This window comes from Perognathus longimembris, chromosome 15 (assembly GCF_023159225.1).
Source record: "Perognathus longimembris pacificus isolate PPM17 chromosome 15, ASM2315922v1, whole genome shotgun sequence".
Taxonomy (NCBI): Eukaryota; Metazoa; Chordata; class Mammalia; order Rodentia; family Heteromyidae; genus Perognathus; species Perognathus longimembris.
The window spans coordinates 26,445,010-26,471,186 of NC_063175.1; the positions used below are offsets into that span (position 1 = coordinate 26,445,010).

The window sequence follows — 26,177 nt, forward strand, 5'->3', positions numbered from 1 at the left end:
CCTGTTTTTCACTACAGCATCCCACAGAACCAGCTGGTGACCCTCTGCCTTCGTAGTTATAGCTGAGGACATAGTCCTGCGATGACACGTGGCCTTCATTCTGATTACATACGTGCAACTTCTGTGAAATGAAAAGAAATGATTGTATTACTGCTTTAAACAAAATAAACAAAGGAACATAAAATGTATTTTTATTTACCTTTTATGTTTAATTTTAACCAGTGTGTCCTCTAATCGATTCCTACATACAAAAAATGCACATGATTGGTCTATATCACAACCATATTGTAAAGTCAGCATAGCTTACATTACTACTAACCCATAAAATGAAAGTTATATACACAAATTTAAAAAACTTTTTTTAGTATCAAGGAATATTTATCCCTTCACTTTATGTGTAGAGGTCAGGCTCATTTACAATATGCGTAATGGTTGGGATTTGACCTTGGGGAAGTGAAGTAGTCCTAGTATTTTGAGTAAAAACTAGCTTAGCAACTACAGTATTACTTTTGACACTATTACATTTGATAAGCTACTAAACATTGTAAGTTTATTTTCTTCATGTCTAATATGGGAATCCAGACAGTAGCCATTTCACACTAACATGTTTGAAATTAATGATGAATAATAATGCATGAAAAATACACATATACACATCACACATTAAATGTAAGTAAATGATAACTAAAAGCTCTGTTTTCAGTCCCTCTCTAAATCAGAGTCACTTGGTTGACTTTTGTTATCAAGTATCTTCTTCAGGACCTAGAAATACTCCTGTATGTCTTAATCTTTGTTTTTCTTAGGGTGGTCATAAAAGAACATTAATTCTTCTTCATACAGGAAAATAAATAACACCTGAATTTAAAAACAGCATAGCTAGGGACATGTAATAAAATACAGTCATATCATAAAACATGGCCCATTTGCTGTTCAACCAAGGAATGAGGGGTTCTGATCCGGTGTTGACTACAAAGGCGCCAGTAGTCCTGATATTTTTTAAGAGATGGGAACTTAATTCCATAAAGAATATTTAATCCAGGGTCTCCTACCCTAGCTGCTCACAGAAACCACCTGAAAAAAATTTAAACAGAAAAATTCATGGAATTAGAACTGTCTATAATGAAGCACAGGAATTAATTTTTTTTAGATGCTTTTCAGGTAATTTTGACAGAGATTGAGGATCCTTTATCTGATCCCTCCTTTCTTTGTGTTCTTGCTTTCTTCTTATTAGAAACTTTCATGTTTGCCTAGTGATTTATAGTACTAAAACATCTTAACGGTGGCTGCAGATTATAACTGAGTGTTGTATATTTCAAGACTGCTAAGAATAAAATTCAAATGTACTCACCAAAAAAGATATTTGAGGTGATTTAATCATCCTACACTGTAAACATTTTCCACACTATTGCTTACAATGCCCTATAAATACGTATGATTATATGATTATAATAAGTTGACTTAGATGGAAAAAAAGTGAAAACAACAAACATTTTTGTAAATCAGGACACTCATTATCCAAAAATGACATATTGATGTCTGCAATGTCACAGAGAAATACAGGCTTGATTTGGAAAATTTGTAATTGTAAAGGAGAATTTTGTTTCACTTTCTTCTGCATCTAGTGTGCATGAGGTTAAATGCATTTCTGAAAATGAAACTCTGGTGGAGGATGTTAGAAACCTCTGACTTGTGGAATATATTTTACAAACTAAGTATACATGACAGAGAATGAGGGTATCTTAAAAATAAGGAAGCCAATGAGTTTTTGGAAGTGAACAGAGTGAGCAAGAGAAGGGACATGGAAATTCGGGAACGTCGTTTCTGAACAACTACACACATCCCAACTACCAGTTGTTCCCCATAGAAGTTTTTTGTTTTGTGTCCTGGGGCGCAGACTCAGGGCCTCAGCACTGTCCCTGGCTTCTTTTTGCTCAAGGCTAAGCACTCTACCTCTTGAGCCACAGCGCCACTTCCGGCTTTTTTCTCTATATGTGGTGCTGAGGAATCGAACCCACGGCTTCATGTATACGAGGCGAGTACTTTACCACTAGGCCACATTCCCTGCCCTCCCCACTCCCCGCCCCATTAGAAGTTAAAACACCTAGAGAACTCACTTCACCGAGTCTAGGCTGAGTGAAGTTGTGCCACTCCGAGTAGGTGTATCTGCAGTTGTCCGAGTCCAGGTGCCCTGCCCTGTAGGAATCCAGGGTGTGGTGATGGCCGACCCCGCGGCAGGAGTCCAGGGTCTGGTGTCCTTTCATCATTTCAATGGTTTCCTGTCCGCCATTTCTTATCCCCGACCCCATTGTGCCACAAAGGCCTTGGCTAGAGTTGTTAGCAGTGTGGGTTGTGAAGCCATTGGCAGAACACTGAAAGGCAACACAGCAACAGTCATGGTGGAAAGAACTGGATTTCAGGGAAAGTCAGAAGAAAGAGATACAGAACATCTACTCGGACTTCATTCACACATCCAACAGGCATCCATCAGCTTGCAGTTAATTGTGTGTGCAAATATTCAAAGGCATAGGGATAAAATAATGAAACTCTTAGAAACTCTTATTCTGAAAGGAGAGAAAAACAGACCATTAAGAATGTGATTACTTGTCTAAGTAAACGGAGAATACCATAGGAGTACAGAAGTGCATTCAAGGACATATAAGTACAGTGTTAAGATTCCAATCTAGAAAAGGTAAATGGAATACCCCAGAAAACTCTTGAGTAGAGCAACAAAGGGCCAGTAAGTCTATGCTGAGTGGGAGAGATGCATACCTATAAGATAGTATGAACTCAAAGGCAAATAGGGAGGCTAGGCATGGTAGTACATGCTTGCCTTCAATTCCACTTACTGGGGAGGAGAAATAGGAAGACCACAGGATGGGGAGAGGGGAGATTAACAGGTCAATCCAACAAATGAGCAAGACCATCTCAAAAACAAACTAGGTACAGTTGTTTCAGCTACTCAGGAGGCACAGTTAGGAGGACATTCAAGGCTAGCTGAGAAAAAGTTATTAGAAGATGCAGGTCAGAAGTTTTGTAAGTGTGCTCCTTAATGTGTAAGCACTAATTATAAAGTGTCATAGACAACCTTCCTGATAAGCGCCTCCATTCTAATCAGGCTTTCCATTATGTTGTTTTGGTATCAATTGAATTTTCCTCCCATTTAATGGGCAAAAACTCTAAAGTGGAAGACTTTCAAGTTCAGATGATTTGCTGAACCTGAAATATATCTATAATATTCATGCATGATATTTCATTGACTTAGAAAAGTATTCCATGGAAGAGAATTAAAAAGTGGCCTTTTGGTGGCAGTGCTATCCCATATTTACTTAGGTTGCTTAAGACAAAATTCTACCACAAAAAATAATAATAGTAATTAATAATAATAAATTTCTGATTGTTGAATCTCCTTGATGATGTAATTTTGTCATTATAAACATGGGTTCAGAGACATACTTCTAACCTAGTGAATAAAGAATTGAAATTAAACAAATTGAAAGCCAATGCTGGCTCACAGGATTTATGTCTGCGTTTACCTCTGTTATTTGCTGCTCAGCTCCCTCAGAGTATCGTCTGCTCCTTCCTCCTGTCTGTAAATACCAGGCAAGCTTTTCCAGTGCAGGGATTTTTAACTAATTCCTAATCCTGTTGGAAAGCCTTTGACTGTAGCTTGGATCCAAAACTAAAGCTACCTTCCCTCATTGTATTTGATTTCATTGCATTCATTCTATTTCAGACAGTAAGTAAGTTTGCTTTGATATGAATTAATAATACTAAGCTCTTTTGAAAAATGTCTCTAAGAGGGGAAGTATAAAGATGAGGAAATGTCCATCAATGCCATCAATGCTGACAAAGCTGGCAAGGAACAAATAAGTAAAATGCATCCACTCTATTTTCAGATATAAAATAAGAACTTCCCATGAGGAGCGTCAAGGACTGCTAAAACACTAAACTCATGTTTTACCTTTTTTTCATGTTACAGAAAAGATCATAGTATTACACAGGCAGGTGTGTCAAGCATAGAACATAGACTGGTTACCTTCTTAGGTGATAATGGAAAGGGGTTGAAAGACAAAATGGGCAAGGAAGAAAGGTATTATTACCCTGAGACATAGAAAGGGACAAATATATCATAGGCCTCAGCTATAGCCTTTAATTCTTTGATTCTATGTCCTACATTGTACTTGAAACTCATTCAATAACCCATTCATTTATGCCTTTATTCATCTCTATTCATTATGCCAATTACTATTATCCTAGTAGTGCTATCCCATGTTTAGCTTATAGCAAAAGATCCTAAGCACCTTCCCCTCCTCTAATGTCTTCTTATTCTCACTGGTCGCCCCCTTCTGACTTAGGGTGCCGCAAAAAGCCCCAAATCCTTCTGTAGCATGAAGAAGTCTCATCTCCCAATTCATTCTCAGACCCTCTTATCTAGGGCCTAAATATCAAGCCTCTATTCCCATGCCCAAGTTTTATTCCAAAGCCATTTTTTGTATTTATTAAAGAGCCCTGAAACTTGGCATGATTTTTCTTATTCTTTGGACTGTTTTTCTCTAGCTATGCCAGCCTGATCTTTGTCTTTCAGCTGCACAGTCATCTGTATCTCTTTCTTTAAGCCTTCCTGGTTTATTCAAACTATATGAGATGAGTAGACACATTATATTATTGTTGAACTCGAATGGAGCTTCATCATACTGGCTTACTCTCAGATACCTATTTCTTTTTTCCATGAAAGTATTTAATATTTCCATAAAAATAGAATGTTTGGGAACAGATAAACTTAAAATGGCACCCTAAAGCCAAGTCCCTAAGAAGACCTGATAATATTTAATAAAAGATAACTGCAGTAATCTTTCATACATATCCCTTTCAAAAACATCTATTTTTAAAAAAAATATTATTGTCCGCAAGTTTTTTTTCCTCTTACAGATGATCAAAGAGTTACAGGAATGAATCCTATCTGGAAATACCCTTTGCAGAGAACAGCCAGAAAGATTATTATTAAAATAAATAAATAAAATCAATGTTCTAATTTATAATGCTGAAAAAGAGGGGAATGCAAAAACAACAATAAATCTGGTTTAGGAAGTTAATAAATGTCACTATACAAATACTTAAATATAGGCAAACAAATGACTTATAGTTTGCATAATTTGACTCAAGCAAAACTATAAAATTGGGCTGGGGATATGGCCTAGTGGCAAGAGTGCTTGCCTCATATACATGAGGCCCTAGGTTCGATTCCCCAGCACCACATATACAGAAAATGGCCAGAAGTGGCGCTGTGGCTCAAGTGGCAGAGTGCTAGCCTTGAGCAAGAAGAAGCCAGGACAGTGCTCAGGCCCTGAGTCCAAGCCCCAGGACTGGCAAAAAAAAAAAAAAAAAAAAAAAACTATAAAATTAACTCCGGAATATCATGATAACTTTGTGAAGCAAAGAGAAATAGCCATTAAAAGTTACTTACCACTCTATCATCTCCAGGTGCTTCTGTGTTTGATATAATTAAGTTTTGCTGTGCTAAGTCTTCAGGAAATTTTTTCCCTTTGCTGGCACTAACAACTCCACATACTAAAGTTAGCAGTACAGCTGAGAGAAAAAAAAAAGTACTGAACTTAATGCTCATGGAAAAAGAAAAATCACTTTTTATTTTCTATGACTTAACGGTAGTAGAAAGAAAATGCAACCACTGTTTTCCCTTGAGGTATTTTGGTCTTTACAAATCAATTGACCACAACTTAGTTTAGATTTAAAAAGGGGATCACTGTGTGCTAAACATCTTCCCTAAGTCTATAGCTAGAAGGAGATAGATATGAAATTAAAATGACTTTTAGTGCACTTTTACATAGCAGAAGTTTAAGATTGTTGTAATCAGCCCTACAAAGACTAGCATTCAGACTAAGAAATAAAAATGGAATGTTGAAATATTTGGTGCAATATAAAGAACTTTCAAAATTCTGTCCAAGTAGGAAATCTTCTGTCTGAAGAAGAGCCATCTTCCCTTCTACAGAAAATATTCAATCAGAATTCAGATATTAAGTCTAAAAGAAGTCACACCTGATCTGTCCCTGAGCTTTAGTGCTCAAGGCTAGCGCTCTACCACTTACAGCTACATCTCCACTTCTGGTTTTCTGGTGGTAAACTGAAGATCAGAGTCTCACAGACTTTCCGGCCCAGGCTGTCTTGGAAAGATGATCTTCAGATCTCAGACTCCTGAATAGCTAGGATTACAGGCATGAGCCACTGGTGCCCAATTAACCCATTTACTTTTTTGTTGTTGTTGACCTTACCTAGCCAGGAACCTATAGATCCTTAGCCTACCAAGGGGTCGTCAGGACTAGATATTACTAGGAACTTTAAACTGGAGTAAATAGCTAACCTTTTAACAACTGCACAGACCCATTTACTTTTAAAAAGCTTTTCTGCCCTCAAATCTTTTACTCTGAATTTTAACCTCGGATAAAGAGGAAGCACTTACAGAAGAGTAGAGCTATGCCCAGCAGTATGGCAAGGATGGCCCACTTCCCCAGGGCGATGCCTGAACTTCTTGCGGTGGAGACACAATGGCTTGGGTGTGTGCAGTCACACAGGTTAACTCTCAAGATCTTGGTTGCAGACTTGCCTGCTCGATCTTTCACAGTCACAGGAATTGCATACTCCTGAAATGCAGCGTTTTTTTGATATGACAGACGGGCAGCTGTATCTGTAAGGAAACAGAAAGATTTAAATTTTTTTATAAGATCTTATGTTATTGAAGCGAACTCCAAGATAGAGAAACAACAGAGCTCTCTTTTTTTATATTTTTTCAGTTTTGAAAGTGTCTGTCTTTTTTACCTTATGTATGGTGTATTCAGGAGGGCTGGGGGAAGGGTGCAGAACTGGAGGGAAAAGGGGTGAAAAAGTGCATCAGTGGAACTCACTGGACACCGATGAAAGTGAACTACACAACTCAGGGATAGAGACAGGAGGGGGGAGCAGGAGAGGAGAGAGGGAGAGAACAGAAAATACTGTACAAAAGGATATGTACTCATTTCCTGACTCATGTCATTGTAATCACTCTGCACATCACCTCTATAATAATAAAGTAAAATAATATTTAAAAAAAGAAAGGAAAAACAAAAGGATCATGTGTTCTTTCCTTAGCATGTATTTCAACACACTTGTTTTTAAAAGGTAATATTCTCAAGGAATTTCCTGCCACCTGCAAAGAAATACAAATAGAGAACTCTCTTCAGCATTTTCAAGTACTAATATTACTAAGGTTGCCTCTTGGGTCTCTGAAAAAGAGATCCCTAAAGAAATAATTTGGAGCCAGATGTGGAAGCTTGCCTGGAATTCTGGCACTTGGGGGTTTGGGCACATGGGTATCAAATTCAAGACTACTCTAGGTTACATAGTGAGATCTTGCATCAAAAAGAAAAATAAATTTTAAATATAATTATAATTATACATTGGAGTGGTCTAATATTATTCCAGCAATATCTAACATTCCGTTAAATAAGGACATATTAGACACAAACTAATAGTGCTAGATTGGCTCTTAACAACAATTTAAGTATTTTTCCTTAAAGCCAGCTTGTATACTTATAAAACTTTCCCTTTTCCTACAGGAATATGCAAAGATATCTTCAGTTCACTTTCTTTTATTCATTTATCTCTAATATTCAAAACATTTTTTTTCAGAGCATGCAATAGCTTTTTGATGATCAATGCCTTGCATCTAGAAGTAAACTCCACAGAAGAAAACAAATTATGTCAGTAAGATTTACAGGGAATCACAGCACTTGAGGTTTATTTGTAAGGGGTGTGAAGGGGTGTATATATATGTGTGTGTGTTTGTGTGCGCGTGTGGACGTGTGCTCACATGCATGAATATGCATGTGAATGCATGTGTGCCCAAGTACTAGGAATTGAACTCAGATCTTGAGCGAGCTCTTGATTGGCAATTTAATCATGGCTGGTGTTCTAACACTTGATTCGCGTCTTCACTTCTGGCATTTTGCTAGCAAACTAGAGATAAAAGTCTCACAGAATCTATTCTGGCTGTCTTTGAACTATGATTCTCAGATTTCTGTCTCCTGATATAGGCATAAGCCATTAGCACCCAACACCAACTATTTCTTTATCAACTATGTTAGTTTATTTCCCCTAATCATCTCCATGTTGTATTATTAATGTTATTTATAATTGACTAAGAGCTCTACAGACTTTTAATGCCATTCAGAGCATTCTTGTGTTTTCATAATAAACTATGTTCAATGGTAAACACATACTGTACACACATTGAAAGTTATTTGGAATGCCTAAGCCTTGACAAATTCACTGTTCCAGTTATGAAAGACTTTGGATGCACTTAATATCAGAAAGCTTCCCAGAATTATTCTATTGGCTATTTTAGGACCCTTCAAAAACCATCAATGTCTAACGTAAGCCTTTTAACTCCCTTCTTTCTGAGCCCTCCAGCTGATGCAACATAGCCATGTTGTATCTTATTTATTCACAGCAATACAAAAGCACTACTATTGGTTTCCTTTCTCAACTCAGCCTTTCTCAAATTCCCCACATAATCAATATCAACATCATGAGACATAAATCTGGATTCAGCTCTACCTTTCTTGAAACATTCCCAATGCATATCTGCTGTCATCTACAATACAAATGTGAGTCTCTGCCTGGCACACAAGGCTCTTTATCACTTTTCATCCTTCTTCCCACTCAAACCCTCTGCATAGCTAAAAAAGCAAAGTCCTAAACTCTCTTATACCAATTCACTTCATCACCTAGCATGTTTCTTCTTCTGTGTCTATTTCTTAACTAAATATTGATTATGCAGACACTTTTTAAACAGTATCTACCTGGCTGGGAATATGGCCTAGTGTCAAGAGTGCTTAAACAGTATCTACCACAGGACTAAATACTGGAAGTACAAAGATGGACAATAGTTCTGATTACTTCAGGGAGTGGAGAAGAGAGATAAACAGTGATAATACATGATGAAATGTGCTGTAAGACTGGGTGAAAAAGATTGGGGAACATCTACTTTAAGATAGACTTTGCAGAGCTGTGGCATCTGAACTGGGACTATGTCTATTTCATTCATCATCTCTATGTATCCATGGGACCTAGAATACTACCTAATGAATAACAAGCATTTCAAACATTTAATGGGATAGTATGAGGAAAGGAAGTAGTGTTGGCAGAAAGGACAACATGTGCAAAAGTGTAGTTGTGCAAAAGAATGTAGCAAAACAACAGAGTGAAGTAGAGATGAAATACAAGCTATTGTCACAGGAAAAGCTGATGTCATAGCAAGCACCTCCTGAAGTCTTCAGTGCCAAATGTCTTTCCACTTCCCACCATCTCCCTTTCCAGGAAACCAGACCATGCTCATATCTCAGGCCTGAATTTCTCACTTCCACCCATAAAATACAGTTTAAACAGCATCACACTCGGTCTCTCTGCATTGTACTAGTATTACTTTAAAAATATACACACATAGCCAAGATCCTGGTGGCTCACGCCTGCAATCCTGAAATCTGAGAATCATGGTTCAAAGCCAACCCAAGTGGGAAAGTCATTGAGACTCTTATCTCCAATATATGAGAGGAAAAAGCCAGAAGTGGCACAGTGGCTCTAAGTGGTAGAGTACTAGGCTTGAGTAAAAGTAGCCCAGGAACAATGCCCAAACCCAGAGTTTAATCCCCAGGACTAGCAAAAAAAAAAAAATACACACACATAAAAATTTAGCTTAACCTTAATCTGCTAATATTTTAATAAAGCCATCTTCCCTAGTGTAAACTTTACCTGCATCAATTATAATTTCCTTATTTTACCTAATATATGTACATTTGCAAAAGATTAGCTTAACTATATAAAACAAAATTTTATTTGACTACATAAAAGTAAATTATGCAATATGCTTTACAAAGGTGAACAAATAAATCCATCCTCTAGTTTTGGAATTCTTTCAAAGCATGTAAATAATTATTTCTATTGAATACCATTAACTTTGTTGAGGGTCCATAGTCTATGGACTTCTCGGGAAGTGTTTCCCAAGTTGAACTGGAATGGAGCTCCATGTATCGGTTCATCAGGATCAACAGCAGAAATATCCATATACCCCATCTTTGGCTTGCAAATTACAAGGTAATCCTGAAGTATTTCTGGCGCATTATCATTCACATCTTCAATATTGACTGCAAGTGTTCCTGTGCATGATCTACCCTCTAAGAAGAGAAACATATTTGTGTACCTTTAAATGTTCTTCATGAAATCTTATTGTATAATTTCTTAAGTAGAAGCATAAACTAGCATTTTGATAATTTCTCAACACATGTTTCAAGGAAGCCTTGGGCATTATTATTACTAAGTAATAAAAACGAGTGTCTGAATTGCAAAATCTTATCCCTTGGGAATCTCATGCAGCTGGGAGTAAGCTTTGAAGTGGTAACAGAAAATTCTTTTCTCTAGTTCCAGAATTTTAACTCAAAACTTGCTTAGCTTCCTTTCTGGGCTGATGTTCTACGACTTGATCCCCCCAAACTGCAAAACTTTTCTGCCTCAGCCATACTTGAATCTCGATCTCCTAGATGTCAGCTTCCAGAGTAGTTAAGATTGCACATGGATCAACAAAGTAATTCTAATTATGATACACATTCAAACAAGCTAGGGAGATTTTTAAGACATTTTAAAGGTATCTGGCTCCACATCCAGATACTCTGATTTAGTTAGTCTAAGTTATGCCTATATATTGTTATTTGTTATTTTAATATGAAGCCAAGGTTTCATAATTTTGGGTTGAAAGAACAAAATTCATATGGGAACGAGTAGCTCATGCCTATGATCTTAACTATTCAAGAGGCTGAGATGTGAGGATGGTAAATTGAAGCCATCCCAGGCAGTGAGGTCCCTGAGACTCCCATCTTCATAACAAGTACCTGGAACTGGAAGTGGAGCTCCAGTGATAAAGCCTTAGGCTTGAGCGGTGTCTGGGGGCAGTGGGAGCTCAGGGACAGAACCCATGCCCTGAGTTCAAGTCCAGGACCTAGGATTAGCACACACACACACACACACACACACACACACACACACACACACGGAACAGAATGCAAATAACTGTAAAATATGCAGCATTTAAGACCCTGTTATGTAGAAATATAAAAATAAATACAGGATGGATTCGTGTTTCTCAACATGACCGAGGGATAAAAGACGAATCTTTAAGGTAGCTACTAAGAATTTCAGAGATTTACCACAAGATAATTCTGCACAAGAACAATTGTAATTTTCCTTACAAAATACTTAAATGTTGTTGGTTTTATTTACTTTTTTTTTTACCTTTGTCTATTGCCAGGACTGTGATGTTATATAAGTCATTTCTGGGAGTTGCAGCCTCTCGGTCCAAAGTTTTAGAAACTATGATTGACCCTGAAATTTCATCAATGCTGATCCAATCTTTAGGATCCTGCAACTTTTTGTATCTGTAAGTAAACAATAAAAACAATTTTTGGAATTCTATTTCAACATAAGTAGCTATCTCAATTATGAGACCTGTATTATTACATATAGTTATGAATTATGTTGTACCTTAAGCCATTGCTGTTTTTATTTTCAGGGTCGTATGCCTTATAGCCATTCATCTTTGAGCCTACTGCTGAGTTTTCTTTAATCCGTACATACTGGGATGCAGGGATGCACTCAGGGCCCTCATCCTGGTCCCTCACGAGAACTGTAACCAAGGCCCTGTTCATGGATGTCACTCTGATTACATCTCTAGTCAATGGAGCTTCATTGTTTACTCCAATCTCAAGGATCACTTGACGGTTTTCTTCATAATTCAGTGGCTTTCAAACAAAGGATGTATGTATTAGATCAGGGCAAAACATATTTGATATTTCAAATGGAAAATGAACTTTTGTCAAGACGAACACTGTGCTTAAATTTAAATATTGACTTTATCCTTCTTATACATATAGGTTATTCTGTACTGATAAACTTTATGAAAAGTCAATTAAAACTTTATTCCAAGTAGGCACCTGACTTGTTTGGTGGGTCTCTATAATGTTGTTCATGGGCTGGCCTGAAACTGTGATCTTTCTGATCTTTACTTCCCAAGTAGCTAAGATTATAAATGTCAGTCATTACAACCTGCCCCATCCAACTTTTTAAAATAGAATTGTGGAGAATAACTTCCTGAAATACTTTTAGAATTCATGCACACTAGGGATATTACCCTGAAAGTGGAATTATTGCAAAATAATGACAATGCCTAACAGGGTGGCATATGAGTCATCTGACTCTCTAGATAAACAACATTGACTTAATACTAGAGCTGAGGCATTTCACAAATCTTGTAAAGTAAAGCATTGACTTCAACACACTGGAAAGGTACAAAGCTTTTTTGTCTCACAGAAGAGATGTTGGAAATATTTTCTTTCATTACTCTATGAAGAATCAGCTGTCTGCCCTCTATGATAAAAATAAATCCATCTAGGGTCTCATTTCTTTTATATTTTTATTACTTTTTTTTAAATCCATGGAGATGCCTGGAAGGCAGCATGTACATATATAAGCCCTTAGTTCCCAGAAGGCTAGAATATGGTGTTTTCAGTGTATGGATGGCTCTTAAGACCTTGTCCACAAGCCAGGTGCTGGTGCTGGTGCCGGTGGCTCATGCCTGTAATCCCAGCCACTCAGGAGGCTGAGATCTAACGATAGGGCTTGCAAGCCAGCATAGACAGGAAAGTCCAAGAGACTTGGAGATAAGTCCAAGTAACCAACAAAGTCAGAAGTGAGCTATGGCTCAAAGGTTAGAGCATTAACCTTGTACAAAATTGTGCAGACTCTGCGTTCAAGCCCCAGGACAGGCACCAAAAAGAAAAGAGAATGTGTGGGTGATAGACAGCAAGATTGGATGCTCAGAGACAAAAGGAGACCAAAGGACATGGGGGGATGGGGTTGCATTTGGAAATCGGCTCCCACACACCCTCCCTGGGGAAAGCCCTGGAGCACCTGGAACACCAGCTGAACGAGGTGAATCAGCTGAACAAGGCCCGGCACCAGCTGATGCTGCAGCAGAGGCGGCTGGAGGAGCTCCAGCTGCGCCACAGCCAGCCCCAGCTGGAGATGGCCTATGCTCAGGACAGCAGCACGGAGGTGGCCAAGGTTGGTGGGATGAGGCCTGGGGGTGAGCGGGGTGGGGGGCACAGGGGCTTGGAGTGAGGGACCAAACGGGAAGGGGACTCAGCCCACCTCTGCCTCCCTTCCCCCATTAGACCACGTGGAGCTTGGAGAACCGCCTGGAGAAGGCTCGGATGAAGGCAGAAGAGGCCCAGCACATCACCACCGTGTACCTGCAGCTCAAGGCCTATCTCTGGATAAGGACGGGAGAGGCCCGGGAAGGAGGGGAAGGCAGGCCTGAGCCAGGGATCCCAGAGGACCCAGATCACCACCCCATCCCCCAGGAGAAGAGCCTCAACTCTGAGAACTGGCTAGACTTCATGGAGGCAGAAGTGATCAAAACCAAACACGAGGTGGAGGAGTTGCACGTGGTGAACCAGGAGGCCCTCAATACATGCGACATCGCCAAGGTGCCCACCTACCCATTGAGGGGGGTGGTCGCATCCCACCCAGTCCCTTCCCCCCTCCTCCCTCTCCCTTGAGGCCTGGCCTCATGGCTACCTTCCAGCCATTGCCTGCCTGTATTCCCCATAGCAGCAGCTGCATCTCCTGGAGGAAAACGTGAATCGGGAGGGTAAGAAGCAGGAGAGCCCCATAACCAACTGCAAGAAGCCCGCAGAGGAGAAGAAACTGCAGAATGAGCACATGGAGAGCCTCATTTTCTTCTTTAACGTCTACCCTTTTTCTTAACTATCTCTTTAAGTCTTAACCACACTCACTATCTTTTGTTAATGAAAATTACATCTTTGACAATTTGAGAATAATAATTGAACATTGTATATAGTTTATCTCCTAGTAGAAGAACAAAAAAGAGAAGGAAATCTAATGCATAGCACTCATCTTAAAATCTGAAGAATGCTCTAAGGAGTAAGGATAAATTCACTAAATCGTCCTGTCTTATTGCGGGGAGAATTACTACTATCATTCCTGTTTTCAAACCAGGAGAATGGAGGAGATAAACTGATTTCCCTAAAACTGAAACTATATTCGCTCAAGCTACAGTTTTAAATAAAAATTAGATTATAATTGATTTTCTATACAGAAAATCCAGCAAAATTCATAAAATAGTATTTTCTGGACATTTTTATTGTCTTTCAGCTGGTTAAAATAATCACTGGCTAACTAGTGAACAAAATCAAAATGAATGAGTATTATTTAACAGATTAAAATATTAATAATCATAAGTCCTTTAAAAAAAGTCATGAACATTCTGGCTAGACACTTGCGACTCACATATGTAATTGTAGCTCATCATGAGGATGAGATCTGAGGATCTCAATTCAGAAAACTCCACTAGACTCTTATCTTTAATTAATGAGCAAAAAATAGAGGTTTGATGCATGTACGTAGAGTATGAGCCTAGAGTGGAAAAAGCCAAATGAGAGCATGAGGTCATGAGTTCAAGCCCATGTATTGGCACAAATCAGAAAGAAATAAAAATGTTGGAATGTTAGAATCCACAAAACGTATTCTAACTGAAGATTTAGGAGTGAAGAATATTAGAATTTATTTAATGTTGATGAATACTGCCTCAGAAATTATGCATGTCAGATGTAAAACTCTAATGTTCAGATTATGCTGCTTTGTTTTAAAAAATGTTTCACTGAGACTAAGTTGACTTAAATGTACAACATAACTATCTAGCCACAAATATTCCTAGGAAAAGAAACATAATATAGAAAATATAGAAAAGAAGATAAGGCACAACAAATGAAAATTTTACTGATAAAACTATTGGAAAATAATTTGTAGCTCATGTTAAAAATAGGAGGCAAGATTAGCAATGAAGATAATGACAGAAAAAGTAAACTCAGAAAAGTAGAAAGATCAAGATTCATTGCATTCATACACTGCTTTGTTAAAGGGCAAATCCTTAAAGATCATAATAAAGAAAAAGAAAATTCACTTGTGCCAATACAGTTATGGCTTCATCAAGCCAGTAATCAAAGTATGCAAAAAAGGGGGAAGAACAATATAAGTGTTGTGAGTAAGGGCTCGCAATACCAGACATTTTTGGATTTTCATTTTTGTTATATGAATAGAAATCTCTCTCACGGATAGGCCAGATATCCAAACACATGTATGTGTATGAAAACAAATTACCTATCCTAGATCTATCAATATACCACTACTAGCATATTATTTTTCTAAGCCTCATTATTTGGAATTGGGAAGAATGATTGTGGAAACTACCTGGCTCATTGCCAAAATCAAGTAACTCTTTTAATTCAGTGGTGAGCAAGGAAATAAAGAAGTAAATATATTATTCTATGAAACAAGTATGAAATTGATAATAAAATATAACAGTAACTTAATGATATTGGATTTTTCTCATCAAATCAAAGCATGAAGACAGAAGAAAAATAAATGATTTTGTGAAGATGAGTATAGAATTGATTATAAAAGTTAACAGCAACTGTACAAAAGAAAATAACTATAGATAATCTAACTTGAAGATGAGCATAGATTGATTATAAAATTTAATAGCAATTGTACAAAAGAAAATAACTATAGATAATCTCATTTGTGGTGTGAACAGAAATTTTAGACACATATTAAAGAAAGATCTCATCAGGAAAGAACATTAAACTATGTCTCTGTCACATAAAAACAGGCATGTCCCTGACTAAACAATTCTGTTTCTAGAAATTTATTCCACATTTAAATTGTGCCTCATGAAATGACTCGTATGCATGGTGATGTACTGCTACATACCCTGAAATCAGGAAATGATAAAAATAAATTCATTGATACAACCTAAATTTCCACATATATGGAAATAGTTAAATATTTTTATATTCATACCATGGATATTATCCTGTACTTGTATATGTGTAAACATATTCTGGATCATATGCATATATGTACAAACATATTAACCAGGATATATGTTTTTATGTGACAGAGACATTGTTTAATAATCTTTCCTAATGAGATCTTTCTTTAATTTGTGTCTAAAATTTCTGTTCACATCACAAATGAGATTATCTGTAGTTATTTTCTTTTGTATAATTGCTATTAAATTTTATAATCAATTCTATGCTCATCTTCATAAAATCATTTATTTTTCTTCTGTTTTCATGCTTTGATTTGAGGGAGGATTCCAATAGTGTAACTTGTTTGAACGTCTAACTTACTGCTTACCAAAATGAATACCAGGAATATGGAACATGTTTGTTAGGGGGAGGGGCAATTTCAAAAAAGAGATGGAAGCAGAAAAAAATGGAGAGAGAAAGGGTGAGAAAATATAGTCATACTATTCAATGTTCTTATATGAAGATGGAACTAGTTAGTTGAGGGAGTGGCTGTGAAGAATTTACTTTTCTAAGATTTTGCCTAAAATATGGACAAGATGTGGCATGAGAAATGAAATTTTACTGAAAAAACTGCTAGAAAGTAATTTGTGGTTCAAATTACAAATAGGAGGCAAGGTTAGCAATGGAGGTAGTAAGGACAAAGAAATGGACACAAATGATCAAAGAAGTGACAGTAATCAATGTGATACTAATTCTTTCTTCTTTTACATGTAAACTAGACAACATTTTAATTACGTTCTAAAAAATACATGAAGTAGTGTACACATATTGATACTCCAAATTCTTGATTCTTTGAATTACTGTTTTTGAGTGTATATGTACCTCCTTCAACTAATTGAAAATTAAAGACTGGTTTAAAAGTGAAAAAAAATGTATTGTATTCACGAACTGACATGTTGAATTGAAAACTCCTTGAAATACTTAGAGATATAAATAAGTAAACATTGCCATAAATGTGGAACAGGCTACAAATATGATTTGTCCATACCATGAAGTATTATATCTGTAAATATAATAAAAATGTCATTGATATACTATTAGAAAAAAGGTATACTTGTTTTAAAAAGTCATGACATGAATACCTAAACACATTTGTATATGCAACATGTGTAATAATAAACAAGAAACAGGTCATGTTTACTCATTTTCTTCCAAGAAAATCTGAATGGATATAGGGTACTTTCAGTTCCAAACTTTGACCTCCCTAAATGGACTGCTTGGTCAAACTGAATTAAAATAAATAATACATCTCTTAGTTGTTAACTAACATGTAATTAGTTCACAGATTTGTTAAACAATTAAAAACCATTGATAAGCACTTCACATGATATTTGGAATTCACTAAATATTAGATGTTCATTATTGTCAATGTTGCTTTATTATTCTCCCAAGCCCAGTAGTAAAGCTTAATTTTTATTACATCTTGTATTATATAAAATTGAAATGAGGAAAAGTTTAGTGTGTATCTTTCTATTTACATCTGGACAGAATGTGTCCCATCTTTATGTAGACTCTAACAACTCTCACAGGGAAAACAACTATGTATACAAAACTGGGTACTGAAGTTTTAAGTCTCCTTTAATCTATGAATAAGTCTCTATAATCTATGAAGAAGCCTCCTCTAATCTGTGAATAATATCCAAATCTTCCCACAGAGCATTATCCTTCATTCTAGCCCAGGAATAGAAAACCAAGGATCCTCCCACCCTATACTTCTATCTTGAACCCTAGAAAACAGCAGTGCAACCACATAGCTAACATATAGAATGAAGAGTAAGTTCATTCAGTGCTCTTGATGTAATACTGTATTTCATCCTCAGTATTACCTTTAAAGAATTGGATATAGCCATGAATATATTCTCAACAGAATGAAAAAAAAGAGAATGTGAGGTTCTAAATTATATAAGAAGTAAAAGAAATGAGAATATGTCCTAAAGAAGGTAAATCTGCACTGGACATAGCAACATTAAAAAAATGTGCAGTTGGTTTACACCATGTAGTTTTCTAAGTATTGCTGTTGCATTTGGTTTGTCTTTTTATCCTTTGTCTCTCTATTTTGGTATCCCCTTTCCCTTCCCTAGTTCCAATACACATATATACAATATCCAGGGTACCCTAATCAGTTACAGTGATATCAGGGTTTGTAAAACCACAGGAAAGAAAGACAAAAGAAAAAGGGCATAATTTCACATGGTACGCTGAAAATAACAACAATGATAAACCACTTGTTTCCATAATTTGGAGTTCATGGGAGGGGGGTGGGGGAAAAACGAGGAAGCAGGTAACAAGTGGTATAAGAAATGTACTCACTGCCTTACATATGAAACTATAACCCCTTTGTACATCACTTTAATAATAAAGAAATGAAAAAATGTGTAGGATGCTAGTGGCCCACATTTGTAATCTTAGTTACTCAGAAGGCTGATTTCTGGAGGTTTTGCGTTTGAAGCCAGGCCAGGAAAAAATATCCAACAAAAAGTAGGACTGGTACTGTAGCTCAAAGGGTAGAAGATCACCCTATCAAGCATGGGCAAAACACATGGATTGTAAGGATAATGCCTTGTGAGCATTAGAAGTAGTAACTTCTGAGAGTCGAACTCCACAAACATCCCCTAAGCTGCCAATGGAGGCATGGAGATCGTTATCATTAGAAATGCTCAGGCATGATCTTGGAGACAGCAATTGGCAATAAAATTATGGAAGACATACATGACGTCGAATCAGAATAGTTAGACTAAAAAGGTTTTACATTCTCCCTCTACTTACAGTGTCCATGATCTGAAACTACTTAGTTGATTCCACCATTTGTTGATAAGAGACCTAATTTGCCAAATTGTTAGTTATCCATCATTACTATACCTTTACAACACAGAGAATGCCTTCATTTGTCCCCTTGTCTGTAGTGATTTTGAAGTGTCCATTTTCATTTCCTTTCAAAATGGTGAAATTGGCCCTCCAATTTTCAGTATTCATTAAATCCTTATCGTCTATAGGTATTCGTAAGATTTCCACATTGTATGCATTTTCATCTACTGATGTTTCATACTGAAAGAATTCATTCAAATTTGTGTTATAAAGAAATATATTGCAAAAGAAGTAAAAGGTGTCTTTTACCCCCAAAATATTTGTTCTTATATTTTTAGCATATATCATCTTAAAACAGTTGCAGAACAAATAGCATTGTTTTGTTAAGTGTTTATCTTTTAAATGGAAGAACTTTACTATAAATATCCTTTATGAGGGAAATATATATATACTAATATAAATGAAGAAGATATATACTATTTAAACTTTAATGTTATTTATATAATGAACACATGCTTCAAAATATGACAGATATATAATTAACTCAGATTAAATAAGAAGTCAATTAAAAGATTGATTTTGATATGATATACTTACAGCATTTTGCCTGAAAGTGGGCACATTGTCATTTGAATCTGTGACTGTTACAATGCAGGTTGACGTACTGATCAATCCAAAAAATTGACCATCCATGTCTTGGACTTTCATTATCAATGTATACTTGTCTACAGCCTGAAAACAAATCAAATGTTTAATTAATGTGGGACGTTTTTGTCTCAAATCATGAACTAATAATACCCTAATTATAACACTTCTACTTGTGTGTGGATATATGCTTTATTTGACCTTTTGTGGAGGAGGGGCAGCTTTGGGGCTTGGACTCAGGTTCTGACAATTGTCCCTGGCTTCTTTTTGCTCAAGGCTAGCCCTCCACCTCTTGAGCCACAGTGCTACTTCTGACTTTTCCTGTTTATGTGGTGCTGAGGAATAGAACTAGTGGCTTCCTGCCTGCAAGGCAAGCACTGTACTGCTAAGCACCTTTATTTGACTTTTATGTTTGCACATACACTAAGACTTTTTTTAGAAACAGGCAAAGCCGAAAATATGGGCAGAGGTGTAATTATACAGAGAAATGTTAAGAATTTAGACCTAAGCTTTAGGAGATAATTGAGGGATGTTTTATGGGAGTTAGAATGAAAGCACAAAATAAGACCACTTAGGTATTGCAAAGAGTATTTTTAAATATTTTTAAATATTGAGCATAATTTGAGGTGAATTAAGTTGAGAGTGAAAGCAACCAATCACAAAGTCCCCTTTAATAACCTAAGACGCATTGTCCAAATTTGAGGCAGTATCCAAGGGAACAAAGGAAAAGTGAGAGAAGAAAGTTGCTTGGGAATTAAAATGGAGAAGAAATTAATAGTAGGTTCTGGACACAAGTTATAAGGAAAAAGATGGAAATTGATGCTCAGGGGTTCTTCTTGAGAAAGAATATGAGTAACCAATAAAAAGTAACAATATACAGTTCATAGAGGATCTAAACACTCCAGAATAAACAGGGATGTGTAAAGGCATGAATTTTGCTATGCATGTGATGAATTTCATATGCCTGATGGAAATGTAAGCAAATAAGATTGGAGACACCTATATGGCCCCATGCTTTAAATAGAAACCATGACCAGAAATACCACCTTGGAAGTGAGTCATCAGGATGTTGATGGTGGTCGAAATGACAACAGAAATAAAATATCCACGGCAAATTCTAGGAGGAGAAGAACTATGGGCAAACAGAATGATAGCATTTCAAGCATGGTATGGAAGGACAAGAAAACTAAGCAAAAGACATGAAAAGGGAAATATCAGAGAAGCAAGAGAATAACTAGGACTCCAATGGGGAAAAGTTTTTAAGTGTCAACAAAAGACTTGGATTGTTTTCAACAGTGAAGAAATCACATTGTTGACTTCACATTGTGTGGTAAAGGTGAAATATAATCATTTATTTGTGACACATAATCATTATTGTTGCCTTGTCTTTTCTTTCCTAGCCTATAGCCACCCCTTTTTCATTTCCCATTTTCTGGTTCCCTTTTCTATCCCTCAGTCTTCCTTTTACTTGCTCTGCCTTCAACATTGCATATAAACATTCTCATCCTGAAATGCTCCTCTTATAGACTTCAAGGATCAAATACCTTGTATTCTTCTTTAACTAAATTCATTGTCTAGATTTCATATTTGTTTTATTGCTTTTGTCATCATTCTAAACAAAATGCCATTATACCTTTTTTCAACAAGCAAACAGATTTGGGTTTGGCTCCAAAAGCATAATCTTAACTTAGTATTTCTAGACCCTATGTTTTATTCTATAATAATTCAGGATAGATTTTTTTAACTTCATTACCATATTGTCTATATAATGCAAAGATACAAAGTATTCATAATATCCCCCTAAATTTTTCTCACTCACTCTAATCATCATGTGCTTTATCATACAGATGCTCTGATACAAAAATTAAAATGGTGTAAACCCAAACCTTTTTTTTACTACTTCTTCTTTTAACAGATTCCCATCCTCCTCTTCTTTCTCTTTTAGTATCAACTCCTAGTATTAATTTCTTTGTTTACTACTCTCAATTATATCCTTAGTCTATTTATTCTAGCTATAGTGGAACCATTAATGTATCCCAATAAAGTTATTTTATACCTATAAATCTAGTTCATCTGCTTCAGTTAATCATTCACAGTTAAGAGATAAAATTGGTGACAAATGAAAAGAGAAATAATAACAACCAAAGAAGTTTCTGTGGAATTATTTAGACAAGTCATCACATTTTTTCTCTATAGATTCAATATAGCCCCTATCTAATCAAACAAGCAAATTATAAAGACCAAATTAAAATAAGCACATACAATTAGACATAAATTATTATATGCATGACAATATGCCATTGTTACCAGGAAAATAGTATGGTAGATGTTTTAGTAATTCACCAATTTTATCTTACCTAATCCTTTAGTCACAAAATGTACGAACATCTATTATAACTGAATAGGGCTTACAATATGATTGACACTCCAGAAATAAAGCTCGTTATCTTATATAAGAAATGTAGCCTTTACTGAGCTGGAACTAATCACACAGAATAAGACAATAATTAATAATAATTTATGAGATATCTTTTTCTATATTTCTATTCCTGTGGCTTCCTTTACATACAAAATAGAAATAATGTTGCTTTTTCAAAGGAGAAAATGACAGGAATTCTTATATTCCTATGACTTTAGAAATCTACCCATAGGATAGCAAATTATAGAAAATAGGGCGCAGGAGACTCAACCCTCAGAAAAATGGTATTTCACAGCGCATAGAAGCTACCTCTCTGTCCATGTGATGAGAGACTGTGGTGATAACACCTGTGCTGGGATGCACAGAAAAGAGCCCAGGGGATCTAGGCCTCTGCTCCAGAATGCTGTACTTCAGGCGCGTGTGCATCGTATCTGGTTCATCTCTGTCTGTGGCACAGACCACTCCCACTGTAGTCCCTATACATTTAAAGAAAGGGAAAAAAAGAACTTAGGATTTCCAGAACTGTAAAATACCTCTGTTTACTCAGTAGTATGGACTCCTCTCAAATTTTAACAAGCATGGAAACCTATCTAGAAATGTATCTTTATGCCAGGAATGCTACATTTTAAGCTAGAACTGATGAAGATGACTGCAAATGTAAAATATGAAACGTTTTCATACTGTAGTTTGTGTTTTGCTCACATTTAGAAAATGTATGATAGTAAAGTAGTGAAAAAAATTCATTAAATGACACTCAAGAATAATTTCAATGTATGTTCTCATATTAAAATACCACCTCACTCAAGGCAATTGTCAGGTCTCCTAAATCTGATCTTTAAATGGAGGCTAGTTTGGATTACAATTGAACTCATTTTTAAGTTAACTGTTACCAGTCTACCCTTGCAATGTTACTTTTTGATGCATTCAAATTGACTCATTCTCCTTCAAGAGCTTGAGATCAGCTTTATCTGGTCTGAACTGATGGTTGGTATAGCTTAAGTATTCAGGGTTAGTCCAAGGGTTAACACCAAAGTGTTTGCCCCTGATTCTTCACTATTATTACGGGAGAAAACAGAATCCTCAAGAAAAAAATATCAGAAACAAAACTTTTCTCTTCAAAAAAGGGAAAATGTAATCAATTCCTGGAATTATGATGCTACACAGAGTATAGTTCTTCTAATGTAATCAACTCCCAACAGCTACGAAAATTGAAGGTGACTTTCATGAATTCATACAAAGAATCCACATGAATAAATAGATTTCCTATACTCCTAACCAATGTATTTTAATTGTATTAATTGTACATAGGAGTAATAAAGAGGTTAACATTGGTATAACAGTGAAATATAAAAACAAACAAATATTAAAATGCAGTGAAGATCCAAATAATTTCAGGACAGTTATCAAGGTGGTTATCTATTATGACTGACATCTTTCAACTTTTTGACATTGGCTATTCTTATTTCAAGTCTCAGAAGATAATAGACACTATCATTAATAGCCAAATTGAAATAATTTCATTTTCCACATGAGAGGCCAAATTTTGAAGATAGAGGACTTGTGGCATCAGCTTCTCTAGAACTATTCTAATATTTGCTCTGAAATCAATGGAAAAAGTTGAAGTTTTAAGAGAAGAGCAAATATAAAATGAGCTATAAAGTTGCCATTTTCTTTTGTCTTTCTTCCCCAGGATTTTACCCCTGGTGTCATTGTTACTAATTTCGGTACCTTGGGCATTGTATATATGTTTATTGGAACTAGGGAAGGAAAGGGGAATGTCAAAACGGAGAGTCCATGGATAAAAGGCAACCAATGCAACAGCAATACTTACCAAACTACATGCCATAATCCAACTATACAATTTATGGTAGGAGAGGGGAGTTGAGGAGGGAGGAAGGAGGGAGAAAAATGAGGGAGGAGGCAACAAGTTTGATAAGAAATGTGCTCACTGCCTTACATATGAAACTGTAACCCCTCTGTACTTCACTTTGACAATAAATGCATTTAAAAAATTGTATCGTCATTGGATATCATTCAACAACCTTCTAAATAAAATCCTATTAAATATTTATACTTTTAAAATTTTTATTGTTCATGCTATCATTCAGTTCGATAAACCAACACAAGGAGAAAATAAAATAAAACTCATAAACCAGTAGGGTACAATGCTTGAATAACCATTGCCTGCCACAACAGGTAAGTTCAAAAGGCCAAAAATATCTCAAATACATGGTAAAGTTCAGTAAACCTAGTGGGAATGTATGTGTTATGATAAATATTCAGTGTTATCTCAGAATGAAGTAACAGTTAATATAAAAATCACGGTACTCAAAGAAAAATTCACACAAACACATTTAAACATAAAAAAAAAACAGCCTTACCAAGTCTACTACTTTCTGGAACTTGAAAATTATAAATGGTTTCTGTAAAAACAGGATGATTGTCATTTTCATCCTCCACTTTGATGGGCAGTGGAAGAGGTAAATCTGCTGAATAGCCATCGGCAGTGGACGCATATGCAATCAACTGTCAAAGGAACAAGCAATTTCAGTTTTCAATTGACACTATATTGTAGCAAGAAAAGAGAAGTGGTTCTACCATCTCTGCAAATCTTTAAAACATTAACCCCTACATATTATTTTCTAATTATCAATGCACCATACTCTATACAAAGATCACTAAGCATTTGGTAGAAATGAGTATATTTCAAATTAAAACTTAGATCAGAGTACAGCCAAGCTAGGATGACTGTGTACAGTATCCTGAAGAATTAAATATGACCATAAAGATTCAAATATATTTTGAGACCAATTCACAGCAATGAGAAAACATTCCTGATACATTCCCAATCATGTCACTTCCAGAGATCAAACATTTTTTTCAAGTTCTCTGGAAAACTGCCTGTGATACTCTCCACATCACACATCAATCAAAATGATTCCTGTCATGGACTGAAATGTGTGGCTCAGAACTAGAGTACCTAACTAGCAAAACTATTTCTGTTTAGTATTTAACTACAACATGGAGTTGAAAAATTGTGAGGCAAAAGCAAAGCATGTTACAAAGAAGTCAAATTGGCTATTTAGTATCTATTTTCTCTTCTAAAGTAGAATCTTTCTCTCTAACAGGAAATCTACCCCCTGAATCACAGTGATGGCACTCAACCTTGTGAAACTTAATATTTTATAAGAAAAACAGTCTGCGTTATTCCTCCATTGACTTTAAGTTCATCCATTCAAGAATGCCGGTTTATTGACCTGCCTTTAGGCTTGGCCTCCCACTTTTATTTCCTTATCTAGTTCTCATAAATGATCAGAGGATCATGGATGTAAATGGAAAGTAAAATAGGCAGGTACAGTATTAGAGAATCTTTTCCATAACCTGTGAACATATCCTGGCAAGACAAGAATATTCAAGTGACTGGAGAGGAAGACTATCTCAGAATCAAAACCAATTTCGTTAAAACGCGCTGAAGTTTATATTCCAATACAATTAAAACTTTTTGTTTCATTTAGGCTTACCTATCGAACACAATGATAAATTGTTGACCAAGCATTCCAAAACACTGTATTGACTTGAAGATACCATTAAGAACAGAGTGCAAGAAGACAGGACAGAGCAGAGCAGGTATTGAATAAGCCATGTTTATAAGTAAAATTCCTACATCAAAAACATCATATTCCTCACGATCCACAGGCTGAGTACAATACAGATTTCCAGTGTCTCTCTCTATGTAAAATAGATTCAAAGGTTCTTGGTCAACTCCACGTCCACTTATTGAATAAAAGACGGTGTAGTTCTGTGCTGCATCAGATAGAACCTGAAAGGAAAAGTATATACACGTGTAAAAAATTTAATTAAATTCAACAAAACTCAAGAGATTTCATATAGCCATCTTTTTGTATTTTTATTTTAAGGAAAATATTTCAGTAGAAGAGTCAGAATGAAAGACCTTTTGGATGAAAGGCCCAGGTACATATAAAAAGTGGACAATAGACACCAACATGGAATTTTATGTGAAGGAGAGTGCTTACTAATGATAAAATAACTACGCATTTCTAGATTTTTTTTTCTGCATTAATCTCTTATTGGTACACAAGGACTAGAGTGCCCAAAGGTTTATGACCAAACTTTAAAAGCTAAGTTTTCATATCTTAGATCTACCTCCTTCAAGTAATAGAATAAAAATTGAAATTATAATAAATTGTATTTGCACTTTGTCTTTGCTCAAATGATTTCAACATCTCTACAAAGTTTAGCTGTTAGTATCTCCATTGGCTCATTGGTATATGACTTATAAGCATCTGAGATTTTTT

At 36.0% G+C, this 26,177-nt stretch overlaps 1 protein-coding gene across 1 annotated transcript in view; it reads right to left on the reverse strand.

Annotated features, from left to right (window-relative positions):
* The window catches only part of Dsc3 (desmocollin 3), a 33,933-nt gene continuing 7,756 nt past the window's right edge, over positions 1-26,177 (reverse strand). The window contains exons 4-16 of the mRNA XM_048363167.1: positions 25,526-25,681; positions 24,243-24,387; positions 22,171-22,337; positions 19,395-19,529; positions 18,852-19,037; positions 11,584-11,840; positions 11,335-11,477; positions 9,999-10,223; positions 6,476-6,700; positions 5,465-5,586; positions 2,115-2,369; positions 200-241; positions 1-121 (exon numbers count right to left, since the gene is read on the reverse strand). Coding sequence (XP_048219124.1) covers positions 215-241; positions 2,115-2,369; positions 5,465-5,586; positions 6,476-6,700; positions 9,999-10,223; positions 11,335-11,477; positions 11,584-11,840; positions 18,852-19,037; positions 19,395-19,529; positions 22,171-22,337; positions 24,243-24,387; positions 25,526-25,681 — 2,043 coding nt within the window. The 3' untranslated portion in view covers positions 1-121; positions 200-214. The remainder of the gene's footprint in view (positions 122-199; positions 242-2,114; positions 2,370-5,464; positions 5,587-6,475; positions 6,701-9,998; positions 10,224-11,334; positions 11,478-11,583; positions 11,841-18,851; positions 19,038-19,394; positions 19,530-22,170; positions 22,338-24,242; positions 24,388-25,525; positions 25,682-26,177) is intronic.